Source organism: Podarcis filfolensis (assembly GCF_964270895.1).
Source record: "Podarcis filfolensis genome assembly, chromosome: 13".
NCBI classification, from domain to species: Eukaryota; Metazoa; Chordata; class Lepidosauria; order Squamata; family Lacertidae; genus Podarcis; species Podarcis filfolensis.
The window spans coordinates 26,285,319-26,295,960 of NC_139615.1; the positions used below are offsets into that span (position 1 = coordinate 26,285,319).

The 10,642-nt window shown below is 41.6% G+C and overlaps 2 protein-coding genes across 7 annotated transcripts; one reads left to right on the top strand and one right to left on the bottom strand.

The window, feature by feature from the left end:
* The first annotated feature begins 1,921 nt into the window (after positions 1 to 1,921).
* On the top strand, positions 1,922 to 3,588 carry LOC310747231 (olfactory receptor-like protein OLF3). The gene has a single exon (XM_083581568.1). It carries the CDS (start codon positions 2,193 to 2,195, stop codon positions 3,135 to 3,137), a length of 945 nt encoding a protein of 314 aa, XP_083437694.1. The 5' UTR covers positions 1,922 to 2,192; the 3' UTR covers positions 3,138 to 3,588.
* Positions 3,589 to 4,945: 1,357 nt separating this feature from the next.
* LOC310747639 (butyrophilin subfamily 1 member A1-like) lies at positions 4,946 to 10,598 on the bottom strand. 6 transcript variants are annotated; one of them, XM_083582249.1, is made up of 5 exons: positions 10,394 to 10,598; positions 9,741 to 9,895; positions 8,376 to 8,793; positions 6,892 to 7,002; positions 4,946 to 6,277 (listed from the first exon to the last, which is right to left on the bottom strand). In XM_083582249.1, exons 3-5 carry the CDS (start codon positions 8,650 to 8,652, stop codon positions 5,769 to 5,771), a joined length of 897 nt encoding a protein of 298 aa, XP_083438375.1. In that variant the 5' UTR covers positions 8,653 to 8,793; positions 9,741 to 9,895; positions 10,394 to 10,598; the 3' UTR covers positions 4,946 to 5,768. The 6 variants fall into 6 exon arrangements, with proteins under 6 accessions (XP_083438375.1, XP_083438378.1, XP_083438374.1 ...); XM_083582252.1 differs by having other exon boundaries at positions 8,376 to 8,699; positions 9,741 to 9,958; XM_083582248.1 differs by having other exon boundaries at positions 9,741 to 9,958.
* Between the last annotated feature and the right edge of the window lie 44 nt (positions 10,599 to 10,642).

Genomic DNA, 10,642 nt, shown 5'->3' on the forward strand with positions numbered 1-10,642 from the left:
TGTCATTGCTATTAAGGAATTTTCCTTTGTAATTTTGGTTGTCTATATTTATATGTACCTGTTTAAAGCAAAATAAAAGTTTAAAAATATTTCACTGTAAATCCATCCGGTCCTGGTGCTTTTCCACTTTTTTTAAAAAAAAAAACTTCTTTTTTTTAGTTGCTTTATTGCATCTTTACTTTCTTCTTCCTCTATTACTCCATTTAACCGTTCTTTCTTTTCTGTCGGAATTTGTTGCACTCCTTTCTGTTTCAAAAATCCCTCTATCTTCTTTGCATCTTCTTTTCCAGTTTTTTGTAATACAATTGTTTATAAAAATTAACAAATCCTTTTCTGATTTTCTACTCCTTTTCCGTCCAATATTATTTTATTTATTGTGCTTTGAGCTTTTTTTTTAAAATTTGCCATGCCAACCATTTACCTGATTTATTGGCATATTCAAAATTCTTTGGTCTCATTCTTTTTATATTCCATTCCACTTCTTGATTAATTATCATTGCAAATTGGCTTTGTAACATCTTAATGTTCTGATTAATTTTTCCATTTTCCATCTTTCGGATTTTTTATTAGCTTTCTTTCATTTTCCATAATCTGATTTAAAATCTCTTTTTTCTCTTTCTCTCTAAACTTTTTTCTGATGCTGTTTTGTTGTATAAAGAAACCTCGCATAACAGTTTTACTAGCGTCCCAAACAACATTCATTTGGGTTTCTTTATTACAATTATTTACAAAATACTCTGTTAGCATCCTCTGAGCCTCCTCATTTATTTTTTCATCTTCTAACAAATTTTCATTTAATCTCCATCAAAAAGTCTTTTCCTCTAATTATTTTAATTCACACTTAATTGCATTGTGATCCGAAAGTATCTTTGGTTGGATTTCTATTTTTGTAACTCTAGGTCAGGGGTCAGCAACCCGTGGCTCCGGAGCCGCATGTGGCTCTTTTACACCTTTGCCGCGGCTCCGGGGCGGATACTAGCGAGGGGAGGAGGCGCATTGTGTGCCCCGACACTCCCCACTGTTTTAAATGTCGCAATGGTTTTGCGGCTCCCAGATTTTTTTTCTTCGGTCCAAGTGGCTCTTTTTGTCTTAAAGGTTGCAGACCCCTGCTCTAGGTGTTAGTTCACTGGATATCTACACATAGTCAATTCTTGAAGCCAGTTGATTTGGTTCTGAAAAATACATAAACTGCTTATCTAATGGGTGTCTCAGTTTCCAAACATCTATCAAATTGCAATTCTCTATCAGAGAGAAAAAAACTCTTTGGTAACTTCCCTTCTTTTATTTTCTCTTTATTGCTTGACCTATCCATTTCCAACGAGACCACTCCATTCATATCTCCCATGATTATAATTTTTTGAACCATAAATTCAAACAGTTTTTATTCCAAATCTTTATAAAATTCCATTTTACTGCCATTTGGTGCATAAATTCCGACAATTATCATTTTTTCACCTTGCCAGTTGACTTGTACTGCAATTATTCTGCCTTCTTCATCTTTAAAGATTTGCTGAGCTTCTAATTTGTTTTTTACATACATCACCACTCCTCTCTTCTTACTTTTATCTGATGAGACAAACACATTTCTTAATTTTTTGTTGATTAATACACTACTGTGTTTCCTGGCTACATGAGTCTCTTGTAAACAAATAATGTCCAAATTCTTTTTTAACAAAAACTGTTCAATTCTATTCCTTTTATTTTTGTTATCATTTATGCCATTAACATTCCAAGTCCATAATTTCAATGCCATTTTGGCCTTCTTTGGTAAGTAAAACTGTTAAAGTTCTTAAACCTGTCCTCCTCCTCCTTCTTCCTGCCTGGTGTTTTTAAATGAGTAGAATGTGTGCTTTTATTTAAAATACATTTCTGGGTTATTTGTGGGGCATAGGAATTCGTTCTTCTTCTCCCCCCCCAAAAAAAAATATATAGTCCGGCCCCCCACGTGGTCTGAGGGACGGTGGACCACCCCATGGCTGGAAAAGGTTGCTGACCTCTGTTTTAGATGTTATTGGATTACAACTCCCACTATCCCTGACCACTGACCTTGCTGCCGGTGGCTGATGGGAACAGGAGTCCCACAACATCTGGAGGGTGACAAGTTCCGTATCTTAGGTGTAAAACCATCCCTGTTCCAAAACTTGCCATTTCAATCCTGATTTCATTCTCTTAGCTCAAGCATTGTGTGTGTGATGGAGCAATACAATCAAACAATTGCCCTGGAGTTCGTGTTTCTGGGATTTTCCAAAGATCAAGACACCAACCTTTACCTCTTTGCAGTGGTCCTTTTCATGTACCTCATCACCCTGACAGGTAACACACTCATCATCGTGGCCATCCACATAGACCCACGGCTCAGCACACCCATGTACTTCTTCCTGAGCTATCTGTCCTTCCTGGACATCTGCTACACAACAAGTGTGGTGCCTCAGTTGTTAATCCATTTCCTGACCAGCTACAAGACCATCTCCTACAACAGGTGCATGGCTCAGCTCTATCTCTCATTCGCCTTCGGAAGCATTGAATTTATCCTCTTGGCAGCCATGGCTTATGACCGATATGTGGCTGTCTGTCATCCATTGCATTACAAGGTCATCATGAGCAGGACAGTGTGTACACAGTTGGTGCTAGCATCTTGGACAGCTGGATTTCTCAATGCTCTCCTGCATACGGTGTTCACTGTGCGCCTTCACTTCTGCAACTCCAACATCATCAATCACTTTGCCTGTGAAGTCCTGGCTGTTATCAAGATTGCATGTTCAGACACTTCCATCAATGAGATTCTGTTTCTGGTGACAGGGTCCATTGTGTTAGTGATCCCCTGTATCGTGGTCACACTTTCCTACATCTATATAATCCGTGCTATCCTACGTATCCAGTCTTCAGGAGGTCGTCAGAGAGCCTTCTCCACATGTACCTCTCACCTCACCGTAGTTGCCCTCTGCTATGGCACAGCAATCTTTGCTTACATGAGCCCCAGATCCAACACTTCGCCCAACCAGGACAAGATGCTGGCTTTCTTCTATGCAGTCGTTACTCCAATGCTCAACCCTATAATCTACAGCCTAAGGAACAAGGAAGTCAAAGGAGCCCTGGCTAAAGCAAGAGGGGAAAATATCGTTTCTGAAAGGCATTGATCCATTTGTGAATTTGTATACGTCCAGTAAGGTGGCAGAGCAGACGGAGACATGCAATTTGCTTAAACACTTAATTATTCCACACAATGGACTTGTATAGAAACTGAATCTAGGAGGAAACATTGTTTTGATACAAGATGAACATTTAACATTGCCAAAAAAGAAACAAAAGCATTGAGGAAGTAATGGGTATGAAAAGGAGAGTCACTGAAAGTGTTGAGTGATCCTCCCACCTCAAAACAATTCACCTGCAACCCCAAGAGGAGTGGTTTGGAGTTTGATTTTGCCCCATTTAGCAGATTATCAGGTTAATCCAAATTTGCAGGGGAAACATGTTGAGGTTGGTGCTGCTTGCGTGTAACATCTTATGTACTAGGCAAGCTAAAGGGGAATGCAAACAATAAATACGCCCCCAAGGTATCTTATCTATATCTCCTCTTTGCCCTCTCTCTCACAGGCTCTTGCTACCTATCCTAACTCCTTCATTGGACACCTCTCGATTCCATACTTTTAAATCATCAACAAGGAATGTAACAAAGGAGGCATTCCATTGTTACCTTGACAACCTACCTACCTGGACATAGGCCATTTCTCCTACTGAGTCAAGATTCCAGACTGCTTACTCCAAGTCCTCTGCTGTGTTGCCAAAAGGTTTTCTAATTCCCCCTGCCCGCCCTCTCAAAAGTGGCCATTTATATATATTAAAGTCAAGAAGAGATGGTAGCCTTATGCTGAACTAGAAGCTTGATACCTATAGAATATTTTGGATATTAAATCCAAAATAACTGTTGTGTGCCACTTCAGTCCTCTCAGTGGACTCAGTCCATTCACACATATTGTTAGCAGCAAAGCAGCTGCTTTTTCTCCCATGAGAGATGAGGTGTTGCTGAAGTTGGCATTTGAGAGTACTGAAACCACAAGCCAATATTGGAAGTGCAAAGGTGCATTGGAATCTCCAGTATGTGGTAAAGCGCGGTGGAGCAAATATACCCATAAGTTACCCTCTTTTGCAAGTACAATGCACAGGGGTGGGGAATATATGAGAGAAATACAGCAAATTGTCAGAGGCAAATCTCACCGAGTTGAATGGGACTTACTCCCAAGTAGGTGTGCTGCACAAACACTGACAAGGACCACTTCTCAGTCATGTCACCCATCCTGACACCAAAATATAGCTTCTTTGTTTGCTGTATTGTTAGCTGAGGTGGCGTTATTTTGAGAGGAAGAGAATCGCAGCAGCTGCCATTTGTTTTTCACACAAAGCCGCTTTCTGAGGTGGTTTTCCGAATTTTGAGAAACTCAAAATGGCTGCCTCCTTTGCCACTCACCGGGGACCACCGTTGTAGTGGGCAGCAAATGAATATGTACAGAAAACCACACACCTTTACTGAGTGGGCAGACTGTGCCTCTGAGCACTGTCCTTTTCTTCAAGAGATGCAATGTTAACTATCCCCCCAAAAGAAAAGGCAGATTGAATCAGACTTGTGAAAAATATGAAATCACAGTGTTCTGTTCCACATAACCCTATTTTTAAACCTGAAGTATAAAAACAACAAAAAGAACATTTTACACATTTGGATTTCTTCTCTTTTCATAGTGGAATGTCTTGCATACCCCCTCAATGTTTTTTTTATTTATTATTTATTTGACAGCAGATGCAGAGGCTTAAAAGGCAACCCATGCCATTCTTTGGGGTGGAGGAATTAACAATGTAAGCATATTCATCAAAAACTTAGGAGACCCACCAAGCTCAATAGGACTTAATCTCAAGTAAACATGCCGAAGAAACAAATTTGTGTGAGGGGCCATTTCTTTTATTTTCTTGATTTTGATAAGAATTTTTATTGCAAAGTCAATACATCAATACCAAGCCACACATAAAGAATAACACAAAGAGAAAGAAAGAAAAACAAAGAAAAGGGGGGAACAAAGAAAGGTAGACAGTAAAAAAATTAAAAAGTATAATATTTCAATACAATAAACACTATTTTACAAAATAATAATAGTAATAATACTTCCATCACTCTCACAACACTTCCTTTCACATTTCATATTTTATCTGTATTTCAGTATTATTTTTATCTTAATATATAGGTATGTTTCCCCTTTTCCATTCACGAGGTCATTCTAAACACAGCCAATTTTTTACATTAGAACCTTGTCTTTATAAATAATCATTCAGGCACTTCCATTCCTTCTTGACTGTATACATTGGCTTTAGTCTTATTATATCCGTCAATTTGGCCAGTTCCAAATATTTACATAATTTACATAGCCATTCCTCTTTGGTCGGTACCAGGAACCAGGTGAGGGGCCATTTCACAAACTCATCTCTCCTTAAATTACTGGCTCAATTTCATAATTGGTTGGTGGATTCACTGTTTCTTGCCACATCTAAGGCTGTGTACACATTACTAGGTTGTCCTGGTTCCTCAATTTGAATCCAGGCAGGTTTGGCGGGAAACGCATCAAATTGTGATTATTTCCTAAGAAACCACATATGGATTGTAACTAATGTTGTGTACACTGCTCCCAAGCCAGTGATGAAAGCACACTGGTTGCGGAGCAAACAGGAACGTGTACACAGCTCTAGTGCAGGATTGCAGCCTAAGTCATCTTAAAAATGTGCCCTTATGAGATTTTCAGGGGGATCTCAGTATCCCAGACCTGGAAAAAGGGAAACATCCTCTCAGAGAAAGGATAGTTGAAAGTATAGATAAGTTCCATGGAGTCGGCGTCATAAAAGGAGAGGATTTCAAAATCGTACTCCAGGAGTATCTTGATCCGTCGCGGGGATTTCCACAGTGGAAGGACAGTGGAAGGAGAGGTAGAGGCCATGTATTCTCCCTCAGTCAGCTGCAGTGCCCAAAACCCCTCAGTAACTCTGATGCATTGGTACCATTTTCTCCCTATGGATTCCCGGACTGCCCCGATGGCCCATGCTTTGGCCTTGCCCACCTCTACCACCCATTCCATAGTCCCAGAGGTGATGCCTTCTGCTCCAAGGACACATGGCGAAAAATTGAAGCGCTCAGGGTTGTCAGGAAGAACCTGGGCCTGCCTGCCCAGGTACACACTTTTCCGATCTTCAGAAAGGATGAGGGTAGGGAAGGCTGTCTTGGGATCCAGTGTGACTTCCACTAAAAACAGAGACGGAGAATAGTTTGCAAACAACCTTACCAGCTGAAGAAATGACTTTCTGCTCTAGGGGTTGAGAACCTTTGGCCCTCCAGATGTTGCTGAACTACAACTACCATCATCCCTGGTCATTGGCCGTGCTTCCTGAGGCTGATGGGAGTTGTAGTTCAGCAATTCCCGGAGGACCAACTGTTCCCTATACCTGTTCTACTGCTTTAGTGGTAACAGTTTCCAGAGCACAGACATCTCAAGGTGAAGAACAACGTTTTAGGAACAGTGAATGTTATTTAATGGTACCTTTGCTAAACAGAAAAAAACATGTACTATTTTCCTTCCTAGGATAAGTTCTAAAAACAAAGCAAAAAACAACTTTGTAGATTTGGGCATAGTTTCAGGTTGAACCCAGGAAAGCCTTCCTTGAAATATTACAGGTATATTTTTATGATTTAATTATTATGATAATTACAAACTCATATTCGTAACTATATCATTGCTGTTAAGAAGAAGAAGAAGGCCTTGATAATTATAATATGGTAAGTATAACTTAAAATTGCACATTATTTTCAAAATTACTATTCCAGAAGGCGTCTTCTTCTATTTGTCCCTGTAAACTAACCTTTCTTTTGAGTCCCGCAAAACTTGTCAGTGATACTGGACAGCAGCCTTTCTTCCCGTTTTCTTTTTTCTTCCCTGGTCGAGGCCGCTGCTTTTGTAGGCTGCAGAAAAACTGTTGTTGTTTTAAAAAAAGGACACTCTTGTTAAAAATAAGTAAATAAAAGAAGATTTCCCATCCCCTTTTTGCTCCTCTTACACCGCATGCACAAGAACAGTGTCCATTTGCAGAAGTCCCATCAATAAACGGATGTAAATAGGATCAGGGTCTGCATAGTATTGCAAGAGTTAGGGCTCCTTCAGACTTTGCATCATTGATATGGGGCTCATGGAATAGAAATGTGCAGTATAAAGCCTGAGGCTGTTCTGTGGGCAGAGTTGCGGAGGGCCGCAGTCATGTAGAAATATCACAGTAAGAAACTGCTGGAGGCCCAGTGTCACAGCTGGCATAGTGTTGGATCTGCCAGGGCCCACAGCCCCCCAAAAGCACATAATAAATATGGTGGTATGTAGCTGCCCATTGGCTAAGCCTCCATATGTGCTTGGACTTTTTCACAAGGCTAGTACAGTGGTACCCCGGGTTAAGAACTTAATTTGTTCTGAAGGTCTGTTCTTAACCTTAAACTGTTCTTAACCTGAGGTACCACTTTATCTAATGGGGCCTCCTGCTGCCACTGCGCGATTTCTGTTTTCATCCTGAAGCAAAGTTCTTAACCCGAGGTACTATTTCTGGGTTAGCGGCGTCTGTAACCTGAGGTACCACTGTACAGCTTCCTGCAACTGCGAGGCTCCATCATACAATATGGAGCCGGGAACAGCATGTGGCCACCTTTTTAAACACAGGAGGTTGGGCCAGGCAGCCACTGCTACTCACTAAGCCCTAGTCAGCTGCATTGAGTTAGTGGTAGTCCCAGTGATGTCGCCATGGGCAAGGAAGGGAGAATCTCTGCTGCCAGGGAGGCAAGGGAACAAAGCATGAGTTCCAGGTATCAGGGACAGTGGTGAGCTCACCAGGCGTGGAGGACAAGGGCTCCACGGCAAGTATGAGGCCCTTCAAGGACTGTTGCTGGCCCTTTACTGCTGCATTGGAGAGACGGGTTTTCATCTTAGAATCACAGATTCATAGAGTTGGGAGGGACCCGCAGGGTCATCTAGTCCAACCTTCCTACAATGCAGGAATCTCAGCTAAAGCATCCATGACAGATGGCCATCCATTGTTGCCCACCCAGGCACACAGCAGACGAGTGAAGACCGTTTGGTGCTCACAACCACACCATACATTTAAAGCACACGGAGTCCGCCCAAAGAATTATGGGAGCCATAGTTCGTAGCTCTGTGATGGTTGAACTGCAGTTCCCAGGATTCCATGGGCAAAGTCTATGGGCATTTCTCAAGCATGTTTGATACACGGATGAAGCTCAGGATTCACAGCAAATTGGACAAGAGACCTACAAAGCCTGGAATGGTGTGGCTCCTTTGTTTACTTACACGCTGGCATCTCTTGTTTGACTTTTGCCGACAGATCCTTTCTATTTATTCGGTCGAGGATGTTGACTGTCATCTGCAATGCTTTCGCCTCCTCGTAGGCCCTGACCATGAGCCGTGCTATTTCAGTGAGGTCGGCCTTCTCGGTCTTATAGTGCCGGATTGGCTTGTAGCCTTGCTCCAGTGGGTAGTCTTCGAGGTGCATCTTAAATCTCTTGAATTCCTCCTCTGTGAGCTCGTCCAAGTAGTCCACCAATTTGCAGCAGACACTGTTGGACATCTTGGCCCCTCCCACTCAAAGGTTTACGGAAGGAGGAAAAATGGTCTCTAGGAGAAGGAAGGGGAGTCAATTCTCTTCTGATTGGACTGAAGAAGCAAAGACGGGGCTGACCAGTTTCTACAAAGTGTCATGAGCTGTGAGCTGAAAGGATGCACAATAATTTTACAGAACGATTTCAGTTTCATAAAAGGAGTCTCCTCAACCCATTTATTATTATTAGTATTAGTATTATAGTGTATAAGCAACTTAATGACAAAATGCAAATGGGGGAAATCAAAAGCCATTGAAAAGAATGAAACAACAAACAATACCACATTCCTAAAATGCTCATCCAACAGTATAGTAAGAGGAACAAGTTTCTGGAAAAAAGCATAATTTCAAGGGGAACCAGTGGTTGCAAATATCAGTTACCTGCCTCTAAAGAAAGGTGAGCCCAACCTTACCCCAAAATGAATGCTAAATAGGTAGGAGTCATATAATAAAAATAGATTGGCCCCATTCTGCTCAGTTTTCCTTTTGTTACAAAACAAATATGCTCTATCTCCACACAGCTCTGTAGAACTGATGTCCTGCTTCTTCATGCTCTGTGAGTATCAAATATACCACAAAGTACTCCATTATGTGTGCATATTGGGTACATTCAGGTCAAGTTCCAAAGTCTGTTTGACAAAAACTTAGAGGGGAAGCTGTGATAATTACAGCAAAAGCAAGAAAAAAACTTTGCAGCAACTATGTCTGTCCGTATTCAGGAGTAAATTATATTGAATTCAATGGTGTGTTTTTTCTCCTAGGTAAGCACAACAAATTTATTTTCTAGTGCTGAAGTTCTGCTGTGGGTGCCCATCCCACTTCCACCTGACACAGGTATATATATTGCATATTATAAACAGTATATCACCCTGCTTCCGTAGCCCTGGCTCAGGTTTGTTTATTATTCTGTAAACCCAGCCAAACCTGTTTGATCAGCGACGACGGGAGGACAAAAGAGACATGTATGTACAGAACAAGAAGCAAGGCACCTTTCAAGTCAACAGCCCAGGCTCAACGTTTAATTTGAGGGAAGGTTCAGACTTCGGGGGGAAACTCACCGCTCCTTCCTTGCTGCGGTTGTCCTCTTTGGCATGGCACAGCAAACGAAAGTGAAAGTTCCGGGGGAAGTGAAACTCAATTCTGCCCCCCTCCCGAAGTTGAAAGTGTCGTCATAGCTTGCTTGTGCCGCGCAGACTTTGAACACTGTTGCTTCCTTCAAAGTTTATAGCTAAAAAAAGGTTAGAAACCTTTCTCAAAAAAACGAGCTGCTCTGGTTCTATAGGAAAACCAGCATACATTAGATAGCCAGCTGCTTAAGAGGAAATAATCCTTGAGTAACTTTAACAGGAGCTCCATCTGCAGAGATCAATAAGGGAAGCTTTTCATGGCCTGGGGGTTTGTCAGCTGTTAATGCCAGCCGATTAAACTACTGTTAAAAGTAATAGGAGCAGGGGTCTTATACATTTTTTGAGATCTAAACCCCCCCCACACACACACACATATGCACATTCATTTTCTTGATGTTCTTCTGTTTGTTGATGTTCAATTTGGTAAGACTGTGATCCACTCTGCCAAAGAAATGAGACAGGAAGGTATCTGAATACTGGGAGCCGGGGCTATTATTTTCTTAGCGCCCTGGTAAAGTGTGTTAGAAATTTAATTAACTTATGAATAGAGCAGGGATCCTGGCAAAAGCTTTAGGGGTCCGTACCTGTTTCTTTGGTGCATCCCCCCTTTGGTCTGTCATTTCCCGCCACTCTTCTCAATAGCTTGGGATTCGAAGGATAAAGCTTTCCAATTGCTGCATGCTGGGAATCCCAGTTCTCCTCCATTAAAGAAATCCCACCCTCGTCCTTCTCCAGTTACAGGCTCCTTTCCTGTGCTTATGCTGCCCTCGTGTGGCCCCATTCCTGTTCACTGTAAAAAAATTTTTTTCCTTCCAGTAGCACCTTAAAGACCA

Coding starts and splice junctions, on each gene's coding strand:
- LOC310747231 (XM_083581568.1), top strand. CDS start 2,193: ATGGAGCAATACAATCAAACAATTGCCCTGGAGTTCGTGTTTCTGGGA.
- LOC310747639 (XM_083582250.1), bottom strand. CDS start 8,652: ATGTCCAACAGTGTCTGCTGCAAATTGGTGGACTACTTGGACGAGCTC. Junction 7,003..8,375: donor CAAACAAGAGATGCCAGCGT/GTAAGTAAACAA, acceptor AAACAACAACAG/TTTTTCTGCAGCCTACAAAA. Junction 6,278..6,891: donor TTGCGGGACTCAAAAGAAAG/GTTAGTTTACAG, acceptor CTCTGTTTTTAG/TGGAAGTCACACTGGATCCC.